The 19,639-nt window shown below is 33.6% G+C and overlaps 1 protein-coding gene across 1 annotated transcript in view; it reads left to right on the forward strand.

The window, feature by feature from the left end:
- Positions 1–16,999, forward strand: part of LOC117339462 (transcription factor LBX1-like) — a 36,488-nt gene extending 19,489 nt beyond the window's left edge. Inside the window, exon 2 of the mRNA XM_033901046.1 lies at positions 13,208–16,999. Coding sequence (XP_033756937.1) covers positions 13,208–13,665 — 458 coding nt within the window. The 3' untranslated portion in view covers positions 13,666–16,999. The remainder of the gene's footprint in view (positions 1–13,207) is intronic.
- Positions 17,000–19,639: the final 2,640 nt, after the last annotated feature.

Here is a 19,639-nt window from a genome sequence, read left to right on the forward strand (position 1 = left end):
TAAAAAAAGCAACTGAACAGTTTAAAAATAACATTTATTATCTGATGCTATTGACTGCAAGATAATTAACTAATAACATACATGTTACAAATAGGCCAGTGATATTGTAGTACAAAGATATAAAAATGTAACATACATGTTATTATTTATCATCAGAATGTATTGGGTACTTTTGTTTACTTTTGATGCATCCTATGACTGGTCTAATGTAGTATTGGCGGAGTGGGAGGGGTGGTGTGGGGAGAGCGTTAGTATGAGTGATGGTGTGGATGAGGTATTAAAATGAAAGACACATTATCATTGAAATTGATACTAAGCCAGCAATGCATTTTTCTTTTTTCTGTTCCTTTTTTTCTGTGCATTTTTTTTTTTCTATAATTAAGTTGTAACTCTATTTAATGAACCGAAAATAGCCACCTCCGCTCAGATACGTAAAACGCACGCGCAATGGATTGTAATCCTTATGGACTGATTAACTGACTAGCGTTTATTAGGATTTCCGAATAAATTGTACACTAACAGGATAGGCTACAGAGTTGCCGAGAGTCACATCCTTAACATTACTGTTTTACATCACTTATAGACCTAGTCTGAAAACCCTTTTAGTCTGTAATTAAACACATGTGCGATGTCATGGAGATATTGGATAGCTCAGTGGGGACACGAAAACACACGAATCGGGATCACGTGTTACACATGAATTTACACGTGTTTTCAGGTATGGTAAATATTGATGATATTCAGTCGGGAACATTGTCATTTGAAATATAGTTTATAACTCGGAGTGAAGTAAGAAAATTCGAGTCGTAATAGTATTATATTGAAGGGTTCCGGGTACAAGTTATTAACGGATAACACGGTAGATATCACCCCGGTAACGTAAGGTGTGGAGAGGAGTGGATAGTTTGTGGTAGCTCGAGTTTTCATGGTATTTTGTAAAACCTTATTTTTCTAAATACTCGACATCAGTGGTATGTTTGGTACGCCAGAACTCCAGTCTTACCAGCTTTTAATTTTTACCATTTAATGGTTTATGTCTATATTATTATGTCATTTATGAAACACATTAAATATATAACTTGCGTATTAACGGATAAGTAACAATAGCTTAGATTAAGTTATCTCTATTGTGATTATACATAAACAGTGTGGAAATACTAGATCAGACTGAATCATACCTGTGATATAATATAAATAAAATAAATATATTGTTTTAGATATTTGCGTGATTGTATCGTTAAATAGACAGTGGACCTAACAAATCCATCCCCGCCGTGTCGGTTTATATATACATGTACTAATTCAGCCTGTGGTCATACATTGGTACACTAACAAACACAGCGAGGTCAAATTATACTGTACACCACGACAGGATGAACCTGTGGATAGAGAGAGGCTGGAGTTATCAGAGGACAAATGAACCACTTATAATACGTTACCGACACCCATCTAATTAGGCCATAAACTTACTGAAGTGTACCCCGAAATCGCATAAACATTCGACTCTATACGGCTGATTAAATTGATGATGATGACAACAAAGAAAACACGTGCTTGTATAAACAAACAAAAAACAAAAAAAAACATTTTTTAGAAGAAAAAAAACAATATATAACAAATCATGTGAGATATAAAATGTGTGAAGAGCTCTTTGTGTGCCTATAGTTGTACAATAACACGTGTTATTTGACATTAAGTCAGATCTGTTAATATGGATTGGTATCGACACAAAATCAATCATTGGTCGATGTATTGGTGGTGAGGTTAGGGCTGTAGTTGATGGACGAGTTCGTGTCATTTTTATATCTGAGTTGTAATGGTGACACCACAGTCCGGGCAAACGACATGCCTGATCGATCGGACACTTGTAACACAGCCATTAATGTTTGTAATAACACCCTGACAGAGAAAATAAATAATAATCGCTTTCCTCATTTTTTATTACGATACATTTCTGATTGTGTTTGTAATAGTATTACATTATAGTAACATTAATCCAGATAAAATATTTGTTTTTCGTTCGTTCTTTAATTCTATTTCTTGGAAGTGATTTTTTTTAAATCAATTTTCGCGATTAAAGTTGTTTATTTAGACTACATACTGTAAATTAATTGATCTCATAACATCATCAACATACAACAAAGTACTATTTCCTTGTGTAATTTATTTTGTGTTTCAAGGCTTAAATCTCCCTTTTTCGCAATGTATTTTAAACTTGATACATTTACATATAGTTTCATCATTTCAAAAATATTGAATGTCCATAACGCGTCCGAGAAATAGCTATCTGTCTCTCTTTGATAAAATACGATATATTTCTAATTGTTCTATTATGAACAAGACAAAAAAATGTCGACAAAAGTTTGCATCTTTTTTTTTTTTTTTTAAATAATTAGTAAAATGTCAAAAATGTATTTTAGAAACAGGAATTCCATTCAGGTTCTACACAGGGAATTAATACGGCTTTCTGACATATTATATATCTAATAGAGGTACAAGTCCAAAAGGAAGTAAAGCGATCGTCAGTAAGGCAGTGTAACAATGTGAAGCTCCGATCGAGACCCCTTTATTTACACAGCGCGTTGTTTCCATTTTCTCAGTAACAAATACATGTTTCTGGGGGGTTTTTTGTTGGGTTTTTTTGTTTTGTTTTTTGTTTTGTTTTTTTGGGGTTTTTTTTTTTTGAGAAAGTTCATAGGCTTGTCATAAAATTTCGTATGTTTTAAAAAATGAATAAATGAATGAATAAAATAAAATAATAAATTATAAACCAAAGGGGAGAAAACAAATGTATCTTCCTCCGTGTCTGTTGGAGTATGTAAACTAATACTCCAGCAGTTTGTATACATATTTTGATTTAAAAAAAAAAGTCAGCTGATTATCTGATATACGAGATGTGTTGAATGAAAGGTGTGCTACAATCGTTTGCAATAGCTATGCTATTTTTTCTAGCGGTTACTGGTAAGAGTAATCACGTTTCATTTTTTATATATTAATTATTTTACGTGGTATCAAAAGCCACACACTCCGTGTCAGGACATAAATATTTGCCTGGAGGCGAGATCAATCAGACGGGGAATGCCTATATACAAAATATACCAGTATACGCTTGTATACATCGATAGCCATCTAAGCTATAAGATACGGAATCCGGAATGAATCATGTCCGAAAACCGAACCGGTAATTAGTATTAATCGTAAAGTTGCGCATCCCGTCATCCGCGTCGCATAGTTTTCAGCTCGAATCATTTACGAAGTGGGCTAGTCCGGAATCTGTCTTTGTTTTTCAGGTTATGTAGTTCATATGTTTACGTCATGCAGAGATCGTTGTACAGCACCTGTGGAATCGCTTTATTTATTTTTTCCTGGCTCGTGAATGCCGCTTTGCACCCGTTAGCCCAATCAGACTCTTGAGGAAGGTTTTTTTCGGGATTGATATATATAAGCGATGACAGGCTTTTATGGTGACCAACCCAAGGAAATTATTCCTGACTTGGGTCGTTATGTTGGTGGACCTAACTTGTAAAAAAGAAGACGATTGACTAAAAATTAAACTGCTTTACTTGTTTCGGTTATGTAACAGCTACGTAACGATTGTATTTTTGTTGTTAAGGTAAACATTTTAAGTGAAATTGTAAAATAACTATGTCAGAATATGTTTTTTTACCGTTTTGCAACAAAGTTCACGTCTGTTGCTTAAGCATAAGGATCTTAGGTCAAGATAAAATCAGGAAAATCGATGAGTAGCAACCATTTTATGACTTTTGAACATGTAAAAGTACATGTACCCGCCATTTTGCAATTCCGAATTCTATTTCATTATGTACTTTAAAATATCTAAATATGAAACAAATACAAGGATATATAAACATACATGATCAAATTTAATTATTTCTTCTGTGAATAATTGCAGTCAACTCGTCAAATAAAAAACCCTGACTTTACATACATTATTGTTAAAAGCGAACCTCCTTGATATGGTAATGACTTAACTTTCCGCAACACCTGTTAACTTTCCGCATTGGTATAGGCAATAAATCCATCATAATCTATTCTACCACAAGACATGCTTCAAATCTGCGTTTATAGGTTTATTAGGCACTCTTAACATTTAATGATAAGTTTGACCCGGCCGAATTGTAAACTTTTGAAATATCATGACATTTTAAGTGAAATATTTAGAGAAGTTTCAATGACAAAATTTATTCTTTCGGGACGTGTTAGAGCTACAATCGTACTAATTATTTGAATTAATAATTTGAATGGTATCACAGATCCGATATGACGGCCCGTCACCTGTAGTCAACGAACATAGGTATAAAGAGAGTTAAGTAGCCGAGTTCACAAATTGACCTTCGAACGCATCCAATCTTTCATTGTACCAATGACATGCGGAATTCCTCTTGATTAACCGAGATGTCCACTTAGTATTCAAAAACTGAAAGATCGTCGGGGAGATGTCGACCTGACAGAAGAGTGACGGATTTATGTGGCTGAGATCGACAGTAAACAAGATATCGATATCAATATGGGCTTTTGACTGGTATATGACAAATTAATGATCGCCAATACACACATTCTATATATGGATGAATAGGCATATTATGTGTGGCCGGCACATGCCTGACAAGAACGGTTAGCAGGGGAGGGGGCGTAGGGGCAGAATGCTGGGAAGGAGACTCGTAATGACAGGGGATGGTGAGGTCCACAGAATGCTCGAGAGAAAGATGGGAAGGGTAGACAGATTTTAGAGGCACCAGAAAAAAAGGGAACGATGGCGATAGTGATTACAGTTTACATTATTAACTCCAAAGAGTAAGATATATGAATCACATATAAACACGAGATCTTACGGAGTATGGGCCAAGGGGACCGGCGGACATCCGATTAATTTTTAGTAGTTCACAATTTCACCATGAGATTTTATTGTGGATAAACATATACGGAATGGCAATCATCAGAGTTTGAACAGTGGGACGAGGAACAGTCGAAATCGAACAAAAATGTAAATTATTAGCTAGGTAGGATAATTAAGAAACGGAATTCAAGATGAAGTGTGAAAGGAACAACTCAGAATTGTATTAGTGTTTGTAGACCAGCCAACAGAGAAATGGCCAAGGGGTAGGACGGATGATGTCAAACACTGATGGATGGATCGAACACCATAAGGATTTGGATTTCGGTGGGAGTTTGGGGTATGAGATCATAGAACATCGTCCAAAAGTGAATGATTTTAGAATTCATAAAGAACTATTCTAGAATTTTTTTTTAAAATGGCCATCACGTGCATGTGTCAAGTATCGAAGTCGAACGCCGTCACGTGTGGTCAGAGGTTTTGACAGAGACGTTTCTATTTAATCTGATGTCATTGGGTAATGGTCGGCTGTGAGCAATGGTCACACGCTAATTGTTTTCCGCACACAGATATTATTACGAGACACATTGTAATGATTACAAGAGTGGGTAGTCCACAACCACTCATTAGAACACCAGATTATAATCACAACTCTAAACAGGAGAACGTAACATGACTGAGAACCCGCGCGCGACTTAGCCTTTTAAGATATTTCAAGCAGAGTATACCATTGTTTTTATATCAATGGCAGTATCATGGCTCATTTTATGTAACAAACATTGTACACAACATTACGATATAAAAATAACCTATTTATGTTCACTTGCTTATAATTAATTTTCAATTGTTTGTACGCAAAATGCGGCTTTCTGATTGGTTGAGATTTTCTTTTCATACCACTTTGAACAACATTCCGAGAATGGCGCAAAAAATGTAACGTCACAATACGAAAATTGACGTTGCGTATTGATTTGAGAAAAATAATCCCATATAAAACCAGTAAAATTGTAAATAAAACATGTTTTAACTTAGACAAATATTTTCAAAAAATAATTATAAGCGTTGATGTCAATAATTTTTTAGTTTCATCGGGGTATGAAACTAAATTTGTTTGTAAACTTCTGTAAGAATCCGCTACACGGATTCATACAAACAATTTTTTTCATACCCCGATGAAACTAAAACAAATTGACATCAATGCTTAAATGTAAAAGAAAACGACGAATATTCTATTAAAATGATCAAACACACCATGAATTATCAGTTAAGAACACACATTTTGCTATCAATAGTCGATACTACATTATGTATAAAACCTACTTTTCCGTTCCAGAAACACAAACATACCAACCAAACATAACTCTTTTATATAAATCAGTAACTTTCCCATATTAACAGTTCATGATTGTACAGCACAAGAACTGAACACCTCGATAGGCCAAATAGATTCACATCTTAGACAGACGACTTCGTTCACGCGCAATTTGTTATTCCTTAATTCGGCAAATCTGTCTATAAAATGTATTGTTAAAGACGTTCAGAAATATGAAATCGAATAGTATTACTTGTTTTGAACATTAATGCAATTGCTAACAATCTTTATTGCAACATTTCAGCAAGATAATATGCAATGAATTCTCATTCAATCACAGGCGAATAAGTTCTTCCCCGCATCCCGTCTGGATGTCCACTCTTTCGGTCCCTGTAATCACAAAAGGCATTAGAAGGATCTTAACTGTGTGTATATTATACCGAATGTACCACAAAAAAGAAATCATATTCAAGGTTATTTTCGACTTGAAGGTCTTTTGTTCAATCTTTCTATCAGAACTACCTTGTGTATAAATACGAATATCAAAACTGTATTTGAAGCGTTAATGAAGCGTGTCCAGTGGTTCCATGGCCACACTCCATCGCGTGTATGACCTATGTGGTGTATGTATGACTGGACACGTTAACCTCTTCGCCCCACATGGCGGTCATCATCAGTTAGATGAAGACATATCACCCTCGTTACTGTGATCGTCAGCTAAGGTGCAAACTCATTGTAGACATTTAGTGTCCATCATCAAACCTATCAATCAATGGACTCGGCGAGGAGACGTCATACCAAGCTCGTCCGAAATCAGTGACTGATCGTCATACTAACGCCTGTAGGTAGTACTCAACAGTTCGTCAGGTATATGTACTTATAGTGTACAGTACGTCGATATATTACTACTTAAGTTGACAAGAAAATCACCAGCAAATGTCATCCGTAGGTACTCAGTAAGCTCGTTTATTCGAATCAAATGTATTCGTTAAAATATTGGAAAGACATACGATGGAATAAAAATATTACTAAGCTGATACTGCAAGCTTAATACTAGGGGATTGATCACTAGTACAGAGATAATAAAATATAAAACGATATGGACATTTTTCTGAAATATACAAAGATTATGTAAACATTTCTGAAAGTTAAATACAGCAATAAAATAAAATACAGATTTAAAACATTTGGTTGCAACAAAATAAAATGTATTTTATTCGGAAACAAGTATTACTATCATTACATCTACTGAAATCTCTGAATAATGTTCTGAATCACCGTTCTGAATGCTTCCTTGTTATGTTGGTGGGATTATGATATGTTTGTTTCTGGAAGTCAACCGTGACAATAACTAACTAGTTAGGCAGGAATGTAATCTAATAAAGTTAATTCCAGAAATATTATTTTGCAGACACTTGTTAGCTGTACTTTGTTCGAAACATTATATTTGCAAACACTTAATGTCTTTGTAGTAACATTGTGAGTAGCCATCAAATCTAATAATACACTTTTCGTCCCGAAAATGTATTTGTAAATATTTGCTAGCTAGATGGGCTTATTATCAAAATCTTATGTTCATGGCAGATAATTAACCTTCTAGCCGCATGTTAATGGGTGATATATAAAGATATTCCATCTAGCGCAAGTTCTATAGACTCATATTCGATTCCTAGAATTTGAGGAAAGTTACGTGTACATATATCCCAATAACAGATTGCATCACATGATTGCAGATGATAAATCTCAAATATGTAGCTATTACAAGTTTTAGTTGCAGAAAGGTAAACATGGTGTCCGCTGATGGATACAGATGACACATAAACTGAGTAGGTAGGGATGGTGATACACACATGGGTCATTAAGGTGATCTATACTTGTTAGGTAGTGGTGACACTGCGTGATCTATAGGTATATCAATAATCGTTAGATTTCCCATTAATCTCATGATTAGTACATGGCAGCCTGTCAAAAACCTGATATATCTAGGACCCCGAGAGTGAGGACAGGGACAAAACGTAAGAAAGATATTGAAAGAAAGACTATCACTAATATACGGACAGAAAGTCTATGCATATTCGTATATTAAATACAATTACAGTTTAACAACATTTCTGGTAAAACTCATTTGACAAACATTTTTGAAACTCTATAGCATTCTTTAGCCTCTTCCTAGCTGCCTAAGGCACTCACACAAACACGTTTTGAAATAAAGAGAATTGAGATTTACACTGACCAGGTGATTAAGCTAATCAACTTTTAAGCAATGGGCACTGGTATATCCACATTATAACATTATCTTAGAACAATAATATTGCTTTACGACAATGAAATTTATTTTCGACCATTTATTTAATGAACATCTGCAATTAATAGGGTGCATTTTCAACATCAGGCAACTTGATCATTGTGACGTAGCAGAATTATATACCAACCGAGGGATCCGTCGTAAATACCCTTTACAATGCTAGCCTAATTACATAAATACTAATTTGTGTCATATTGATAAAAGATCATTTGAAATATCAGTAGAAATCAGACGATTCCAATGATGGAAATTAAATATCCACATGGCAGTGTTAATATGAATAGGTTTATTTTACCTTTACAATTTGACCTTCTTAGACTTATATAACATTTTAAAACGTAATGGAAGTCATGTTACATTGTTTGGCGAGTGTTACCTTTGGCCATAAAAATGTTAAAGGAGGTTGAAATTAATCTGTTTCGGGTTAAATTAATTTTAATTGTATGCAGTTTCTCGTTCTCTGATAGGCGTGGTGTATTACAAGATATGAATAGTTAAGTTGGAAGTCTAAATGCATAAATACATTGTCACATTTCGAAAGGTGGATCTCGTTAACGTGACCCGAGACAAACAAGAAAATACAATTGTATTCGTAAACTCTAGATCAGTTTCAGATATACCTGGCCATACCTGTCAGTTAGGACTCACATTTATCATAAAGGTCACAAGGTCAGCTAATTAATACGCTGGTTCATCAACTGATGTAGACACCTGTGCTGTATCACACGGCTGGTTGGTTGTTAAGAACACGATACTTCAAGATTTCTAATTAAGGCAAGAACCGAGAAACAATGATGTTTCAAACATCATGATATCACGTTTTTATAAGAGATACAGGAAAAATAAGGATATTATGTTTTAAAATGTCAAACCAAATATAAGTAAATAAAGACAAGATTATTTAAACATTGCTTAGAGGACAGGTGTATTGATGGTTATCCAGAAATCATTTGCTATATCGCCGAAAGTATGATACGGTTGTAGAATTCAGAAAAAAAATATAAAAAAAAATAATAATGATAATAATAAAAACCAGTTTTGCAAATGGCTGTACATATTAAAGATAATTTCTTAACATTTTATTATTTTAACAAAAGACATACATTTTAAACAGTGGGAAAAAAAGAAAAACGAAATCAATAATTAAAATTTGTAATTTTGTAAAAGACAGCACATATTAACACACAAGGATTAAAAAAAATCAACATCACAATTATGGACCTATTTGAGAATAGAGCCATACATGTCATGTTTGTTAATCAATTTCATTAAAAATATTCTTGCTATTCCGCCTCACTACGACACACTTCGATACAACTGGAGTGTTTCCTAGAGGAACGAAATTACATGTTTAATTTTAATTATTTTAATTAGGTTGGACTACTTATTAAAGAGCATAGGTGCATTATATTTTTTAACTCCGGCAGTAGGCCAAATTTCCTTTATCAGTTTCAGAAAAAAAAAGTAAAAAGAAAAAAACGTTTATTGTTTGCAACATATTAAATGTATACCTATGGTAATTTGCTGGAAGTTCGAAAGATCTCATAGGCAGAGTGAACTACTTCAAGGGGGTATTTTTTTAAATGCTAATGACTTAAACGTAGCTGACGAAATATAAAACATCAACTGTGACAGCAACGGGAGCTTAATTTAATCGCACTGCCTTGAACTCCCGAGATGTCCAGCGGTCGCCATTTCGTTTCTATTTGCCGTGGAGAAGCGGACTTAGATGTCAAGTTGATAACGCGGTTGTCATGTCTTTATCCCCTCAGTATCTCCACGCTGTAGTTGTTTAACTAAATAAAAAGGCTTTATGTTAAATAGCCTTCATTAATTTTTACTAAATCTACTTACTGTCAGCATACACAAAGACACACTTTGCATTTTCCGTACATTAATTCTCAAAATTGATTTAAACCAGAAAAGTACATGATGTGCGTTTACTGGTGACGATCCAGGAATAATTTAATGAAATATTCGTACATAATTCTTCTTCTTCATGAAAATGTCAGATGAAGGAAAATGAAACAAACAAATGACAAAATCGCCATCTTACATATTTATCATATGCATAGTTATATTTTATCATCATATTTAACCCCAGCTGAGGCCACGCTCCTTTTTCTTCACAATCTGATGCTTTCATATAGAAATGATTTACACCTGCTTAATATGAACAATGCTCACTTATGCCGCGTAAATTAGTAAATTAATAGTTTAAAACTTAAGATATGAGTGTTAAGAGAAATTATTGCACGTGTCAAAAGCAAACGGTTAAAGTACGACATCTGAATGACACAATCGGCATACAACTACGGTGTTGAATCACGTACATGTATTATAAAGAACTTAAACCTAAGTAAACTATTCATTCCACACATATTGTTTTTGTCCCGAGATATGTTTTGGAAGTATCTTTCCTTTTATTTTGATTCTCTTTGCACATGCAGAGATAGCCACTGACTTGGATACAGTAAACCATAACATATTTTATTATTACTATTCGCTTGGCTATTTTTTTTTATTCCATATTGTAATGTACATAATATAAATCTAACGTAACATAGAAACACCCAGAACAAGCAAAGATACAGCAAGGAGTATACCATTACTTTGAGGGTGGCTATTATGATAAGATACTAAATATCCCCTAAATACATGTATTTCGTTCTTTTATAATTGAATTACACACTTTATTTACAATACATATGGTGGATAATAATAAATATATAAGTTAATATTGGGAGCCATATGGTACATCTTGTATAACTAAGCGTCGTCTGTGTTGTGCTGTATTAAAGATACGTGAGGCCTGGTAAACGCTGACAGGCCAATGACGACACATGCGGACCTCACACAAGCACGAGACCTCTTCACCTCCTATTCGAGCTTAAGGCATTAAACATTGAAAACAATGTTTCCTCATACCTCTGTGGTGTTAGGAACGCTAGCAATAAAGCGCACTGCCCCACCACTCACATTCCTCGATTGCCGATATTCAATAAGTCGTATTTTATGTGCATATTAAACCATCTCGCGCGCTTGATTTATTCGAAGAACAAATGGGTTGTTGAAATGACTATCAGCCCTATGTACTCTTTCATTTGCGAATTTAAACATCTAATTTTCTTTGGCAGCTTGACTGGTAGCTGTCGTCAACTCCGTAACAAGCTAATTCTAATATTATTAAAATACTAAAAAAAATCGCCGAAGATGCCGCCAATTGGGACATTGCAATGTTAAACCACAAATTTGAAGCAACAGTAATTCGCTATTAACCGTTTTCAATACAAATGATATGTTTGTATAATTGGGTTGGTGGGTATTGTCGGTAACTAACACGACAAAAACACGTATAGTGTACAGGCTTCAGTGGTATGCTTCTCTTACCTCTGTCAGGGTAAATATATCGGTTTTGCTTGAAAACACGAGCGCAAGACGACATCGGTGAGGTATTTAATACCTCTTACTCAACTAAACCCAATATACATATCGTCACTTGTCTACATTGGTCTGTCTAATGTAATACTATAGCGCCAGTCAGCTTTTGTAGACACATTTATGGTATTTTCCCCAACACACAATCGTTTTCCTTTGCCATGGTAACTGACAAAAATTATCTTATATCACACTACCACAATTGAATTTACAACATTCTTGAGCGATAAGACAAGAAAAGAAATAAAAATAGACGTACGTTTTAAAAACTTATTTCTAAAATATGTTTTTAGTAAACAGAAAGGCAGAACATGACTAGAATATACCAAATAAACTGTACAAGTACGTGATATCATCCGTCATTGTTCTTATATAGATGAATCCGTAGATGAGCGTCTTTTTTACAAAAAAGTTCCTCTCATTTAATATGATAAAAGGAGATAACTGGGATCTAATATGCACAATGTAGTATGTAGGATAGGTTACACCACCGTAAATATTTCACGCACTAACCTTTCTATTATTTCATGTATTGTAAATCTTTTTAACATTTATAAAAAATGAGTCTGCTAGGACATATTCTTAAATTTTGAAAGAAATGTGTCTCTTATTTGTCATAAGTTATTTCCCTTTTATCCAGTTTTCAGCTTGTTTTATCCTGAAACTGTTATGTAAGGAATGGTATCGGTGTCTGTTAATTACAAAATATAACAATAAAAATGAATACAATTACGTAAATATAAGAAATGTGAGGATAACTAAAACTAAGACTTGAAATGTTAGTATGTCAGCTTTTAATACAGGACTGGATACACGTGTACTCTTAAGTCTCACAAATATTCAGGAATGCATTGATCAATATATCCCATTGTATGTTTTTATTTTCATAAACATTTACCATCAAACAGTGCAGGTAATAGCCGTCTACATTTACGCTTCATATAACATACATTAATATTCATCATCGAATTAAAATTACATTTATATATGTCCTTTTTATGTTTAAATTGCTGATTCGACAATCATGTAGCTGGCAATGAGGATAATATTTCTTGTTTGTTTAGCGGAACGTTTAAAGTGCTCTCGCCTATTATGGTTTTGTTTTAAGGTAGTAATATTTATATATGATTTCATGATTAATGATGATTTTACTCATTGATTTGTGACATTCTATTCTGTCATTTATATGAAATTAATTGATGCTATTAAGATGATATATTTTATTGCAGCACGCAAACATGCATGTCATACTGTTTATCAATTCCTTGTAACACATTTGTTTTCTTTACAATTCTAGATGCCAAAAGACGTGAACAAGCTGCATTGTTTGGGAAACACCAACCTCCAAAGAAGAGGAGAAAATCAAGAACGGCTTTCACAAACCAACAAATATATGAACTAGAAAAGAGGTTTTTGTACCAGAAGTATTTAACACCCGCTGATAGAGACGAAATTGCTCAAACTCTTGGTTTGACAAATGCACAAGTTATAACATGGTTCCAGAACAGGCGTGCAAAACTTAAACGTGATCTCGAAGAGCTTAAAAATGACGTCGTTCATTCAAACATTGACTGTACCGAGGACACCGATCGGCGAGATAGTGACTTGGACAGTGAATCAGAACCTTCTCCAGCAAAATTATCCAAGAGTTGCTTGGACAGTGATCAGGACAATTCCGAAAAGGAAAACACGTGTTTATCGGATAGGGAAAATAACAATAATTCTGACACAGAACATGAAGCAGTGATGTCATAGCTAAGATGAAAAAATGTATTTAATGTGATAATGTTCGTCCCATGTTTAGTCTCTTACATGGTTGATATATTCTAAATATATATTGATCGTGCAAGTGACTATGGCAACCTATATTATATCCTGTCTCTATAAGAGATACAACCAAAGGGTAAAACCCGCCTTTATAGACTATGACGTAGCATTACGTCATAATCCTTTACGACGTCTTGTGCTTGCAATCCTTGCATATACATTAAACACCTTCATCGTTGCCAGTGTATATTGATCGTCGGTCCAATTGGCCTCGCTTGGAAGGCATCTAAGCGTTTCTTTAACCTTGATTTGTCGGGTGTCAGTGACTATTATTGTATACAGCACCACCTCTTGTATAGATAAAGGATATATGTAGTATGATAATTACACGTTCGTTAGTCCCCCGTTAATATAACGCGTTATTTTCCCTTGAAAACAGACGCTGTGTGTTCAGGTTCGTTAAATGACATAGGTAATAACTATGTATTCTTGGATTGAACAAACTTCCGTACCATATTTGAATCAGTTGTATTATTATAAATCTGTCTTTAACTTCGAAATTTCTGATTACACGCTAATTTTGATCAATATATTTAGCGTACACAGCGCATAAGTGAGTAAGCGCGTCAATCAAAAGTACAATCATCATTTGGCACAATAGTTTAAATGCGAAAAGAGTAGAAATAAGTCATCACTTGAAACATTGAACTGATCCTTCAATGACTATTTCATCTTCTCAATACTCGCCCGAATGTCTGTATGAACAACTGACGATAATCTATGAATTACGATAAATTTACAAATGCTGATTAGAGAACCTGGCTGTCAATCTATTTTCCCGCACCAGTCTCGAACTCCAAATTCTTATATTTTGTTTTGCAGAAAATATGCCTCACATATATGAGAATAAAAATAGTTACATTGTTCAAGTGAAAATACTTTTTTTTTCTTTTAAATTATTCTTACCTCATGAAAAATTCTGTTTGAACATAATCATCGTTTTTTTTAATCGATTGCACAGTATTTAAAATTTTACTACCGAATAATTTGATTGCGGAATAAAACATCTATTCATTATAAATGCGGAGTTTTAAAGTCAATTATAAACAGTATTATTTGTATTATGCATTTTTTCTGCATTGTCCTTTCTGCCTTAAGAAACAACATCTGAAACAATTTGATATCGCAAAAGGAATAAATGTACTACGTGTAATTCATTGTAATTATCGAACATCCTTTACGAAATGATATGTTAATATTCTAAAGTTTAATCAAGATAGTACTCATGATAGCATTATGAATCTGTACGTTTTATTTGAATTTGCGCTGGTATATTTAATATATCTTATAAGATATTTTTTTTGTTCAGATCCCAACCAGAATTGTTTTCAAGAGAATATTATACAGTTTTGTAATTTATATTTATTTCAAAAGTAATAATAGAATCATGTACATGTCATAATATATAGTAAGGTCTTGGTCAAACTCTACCAACATATTCATCAATATTTATTCCACCTCAGGGTTTTATACATGATAATAATGCTGCAACAAAGTATAAACAATAGCACCATTTTATGTGTTACTTTGGCATTAACCTAAAGAATAACATTAATACTGAACGCTAATGCGTTTCTGATTGCTAAATTATCTAATACAGAATGTTGCTAAAACGAGCAGATATAATATAACATATATCTGTAAAATAACCTATGACACAGTTATAGAACTTTGTTCTTTTCTCATCTGTAACTCATTTCGTATTCCATTCGTGGTAAGAGTGATAAGACTAATGCCATTGTTTATCAGACAAGAAATTATAAGCATTTTTAGCAGAGTACTACGACCTTATTTACAGTTATCCAAGCGTTTCACCATCACCAACATTATCTTGTCTTTCTACAATTTTACCTCAGACAGTTTCTTTAATTCGTCATGGATATATAATACTGTATATTACTTTGCTTCATCCATACCGAAATATCGCTTCCTCTTTCTCTATGGCTTTGAGTACGGTGTCATACATGTACAGAACATATGTTTAAATTGGGATTTAGAAATCGCAATACATTTCTGTCGTCGCTGATTGTCAATGTTGAATTCCTTAACGTTGTTAGAGCTGTGACAATAAACTTATTTGTAAGATGATATCAGAAGAAAATTGCAATATTCGCCCACGATCAGATGTGACAGAATTTCAAATGTTAAAATGCATAGGCCATTTAGAAAAAACCGTGAGAGTAGTATATATTTTCAATAAAAGTACACTCATGCGTCATTTCAGAATAAATAAAACAAATTATTTTCCCGCTATTTCACTTACATGTTTGAATTATGTAGTCTAGTTTGTTTAATAAAAACATTCAAACAGAAATACGAAACTAATTGATGTAGCCTTGAAAACTATTGGGAACCAGCATAACTGTAATAAAACGGGCAATGCCACCATTTCCCACAGGAACGAAATGTCGTCAAAATGTAGTTAAACAATTATTTACAAGCCTTCTAAAGACACACAGGCATGTAATTAAATAAAGTTACAACTTATCATTATCCGTCTTATTTTAACAACGGCATATGTTAAACAAAACATAGTAAAATGTTATGTTTCGCTTCCATTTCCACTGTTTAAATCATCTGTCATTGTATTTTTGTCTGTGTTCTCTTTATCTCTGCCCTCTTATTATCCCGAACTTCATTCAAATCGTCGTCGTCAGCTATCGTCACCCTTATATTCAGTATGGCGCTGGATGCTGTATCCAGACTTTTATGTGTTACTGAGAGCACCTGGTTATGGTTATCAAAAGTTTAGTAAACGAAAGACGAGAGATGGTATTCAGTATTTAGATAAAGAAACCCTGTTCGATTAACACCGACTCGAACTTTTCATTGATAATTAGGCCAGACCTATCAATACATACTGCTGTAGTTCGAAAGATTAATTAACAATGCTTCCCAGTGGGGTATAGGTCATGTCTAAGTAAATATATAAGTAATTATTTAAAACTTCATCAAATGATTATTTTATAACTTAATTTTATGAAGTTGAAATTTAGAATGATAATAACAATGGGGAAAGACGTGTATTGGAATACAAGGGGAAAAGTTTAACTCTAGTTGGATTTTCATATGTGATATTATGTAACTGAAATAGAAAATTCAATAGATTATTTAAATAGAATTATTGTATTTATGTTAAACTGACCAATCTTTACACAGCCATATCCAAATGTTATCATCTGCATATTATGAAATTTTGAAATTGTAAATTCACCATTAAAATATGTTATTTACAAATGTAAATTAAATGATTTTATCTGTACAACTGTTTCTTGTTCTTTCTATCTTTCTCCACAGGTCTATCGTGTAGAACAAGATAAGTTTAATTGAAAAGAAATTTTCATCAAAAAAATTGGTCGATGCAGACTGCAGATGGTTCCATACCCATCTGATAATGGTACACAGATGTAGCCAATCCATGAGATAAAGTCATTGGAATGAAGAATAGTAAAACTCCCAAGTCAATTTTACACAAGATTATAAACTGTTATCAACAAATAGTACAATATGCGTCTATTGCAAGAAGTTTTGGGTCATTGCAGGAGGGATCGAAAAAAAACTACCATCGTCTGTCGCGTACTAAGTGTATGTATTCCACTGGTAACGGGGTTAAAATAAATCTTACTTAATCTTATTCCTATCAACAATGTCATCTAAGTTTACTCACTTCAGTGTTATATTGCTCGCGTTTTACATACAGTTAACTGGTTCAAGAAGCAGGAACACCATTTAAGTTCTGGTCAACTTTTGCAACGACAGCATTTGTTATCATTTAATCTTCAATATTTATCAAAGTTTAATATGTTCGTCTCAGTATATAACGTAATCAATAAAAAGAATATAAGGGGTATTATTGACATATATTGGATCTACATCACGTAAGACCCGAAATTCATTATATGCTTTCATTTAGATTTGACACATTGTAAATTTAACCTTCTAGAAATTTTCAATTTACTCGACAGGTATTTATTACATATCAACGTTTCAGTCCTAAACAAAGTGTTAATAAATGTCACAAGAATAGAGCCAATGATATTTGTAACACCAGTGACAATGAAAACAACGAACGACAGTACCTTAGCGGAATGACTTTAGATCTCCTTCCCCTCCTTATTATGTATACAATTTTGTTTTACTGTAATATACATTGTATCTGTCGTCGCTAGACCGTACTTTGTTTTATTACTTCAGCTATAATATGGGAAGTTTATTGGTGGACAAAACACTTCCAATATACCAATCACTAGTGTAGTCTGTCATTGATCAGGATCGAGAATATGTAACAATGAGAAAAAAGATGCGTAGCAGCTGACATCCGCTGTCTAACAACTTGGACAACACATGGGTCTGGAACCTTTGGATAATGTTTTCTGTTAAATATAGTTAGATCATACATTAATCGTAAATGGATTTCAGTTGTAGTAATCATGTTAAACTTTAAACTCACCGTTACCTTAATGTTTCGACATTTATATTGATGTAGGACTTGTAAATAACGGAATCGTAACATGTCTGGACAAGGTGTGACAGAAGCACTTTGGATTTCAGTCGATGTACGTCAGCTCTTTTATAACCGAATTATACTTTTCAATTGTTCGAAACTAGATATCTTACACTATACTTATCGCGAACGAGCTACACAGTCACCGGGCAACACATATCGATCTGTTATATAGGTTTATAACATTATACAATGTATCATTGATATAGTTAGACATATTATCGGAGATATGCTGCTGATGTTCCTTTATGATATTATCATATGTGAGATGACCTTTATTATACATAAAATATAGTTTAATTAGATTTACGCTGTGGCGACACAGGTAGTTTACGCTTGAGAGTAATGATGATATTCCATATTTGAAGGGTAATACAATGTCGTGTTTAACAAAGCTGGTAAACATTTGTTACGTGAAAATTACAATCGTATATGCAGATTTCGACATCAGAAGCACTTGGATACCTGAACATGGAAGCGGAAATACGTGTATTCCATCTGATATTATCGAGCCAGTCGTGTAGTATGATGTATGACATTAACCTAAATTTTAGCTTAATGTTGAATCGGGGCGATTTAATGAAAAGAAACTTCATAGAAATAGACACTTGTATAAAGCATGGAATCCTTTGATACGAGCTATTTAATTGCAGCCTACACAATGCACTTCCTTGTATGCATGTCGTCATTTTTGACTGGTTGGTGAAATGTCCAAAACGACGCCTCATTAAACGTCAGGTAGATAAAGTGTAATGCACTACTCAGTGAACGACTTTTAGACACAATTTACATTTATATTTCTAAGGTGGGTAACAATAACGCAAAATTGTGTTAATTATTGAAATTTAAAAATGAATGGAACATCGCTGATCTAATTAACGGAATACTTCACATTCTGGGAGACAATATTACGGAATGTAATGTCCTCAATGGGAATTCGTGTTTCATTAATTCAGTTAATTAATCTTTTAATCTCGTCACAGATCTTAGAACTGTGTGGTATAAACGAAAAGAAAACATCTTTTCCCTCTAGCACATTGTCATGGTTTCCTAGCAAACTGTACTTGGGTCGATTTCCTTTGTCGTTTTGTATTAATTGGTTGTTCATTATAACTTGATTAATTTGTAAGAAAACGTAAGTATGTCTAAAATGTTCTGTTCAATTAATTCAAAAAGACTAATTTTTATGTGAAATGTTACACAAACCATACACGTTTTTACATTGATATAAAGCTCCCTTCTCGAATATCGGAGGCTTGTCCAAGAAAGGAAAGGAGAATATATTGAATGTCATGAGGATTAATTATTCTTTGGATTGGTTTCTATGTGTCTTCATATGTTTCTTCCGTATGACTTGTTGTTTGTATGGTATAATCCAAGGAGTATGGATTGTATAGA

Source organism: Pecten maximus, chromosome 12, assembly GCF_902652985.1.
Source record: "Pecten maximus chromosome 12, xPecMax1.1, whole genome shotgun sequence".
NCBI classification, from domain to species: domain Eukaryota; kingdom Metazoa; phylum Mollusca; class Bivalvia; order Pectinida; family Pectinidae; genus Pecten; species Pecten maximus.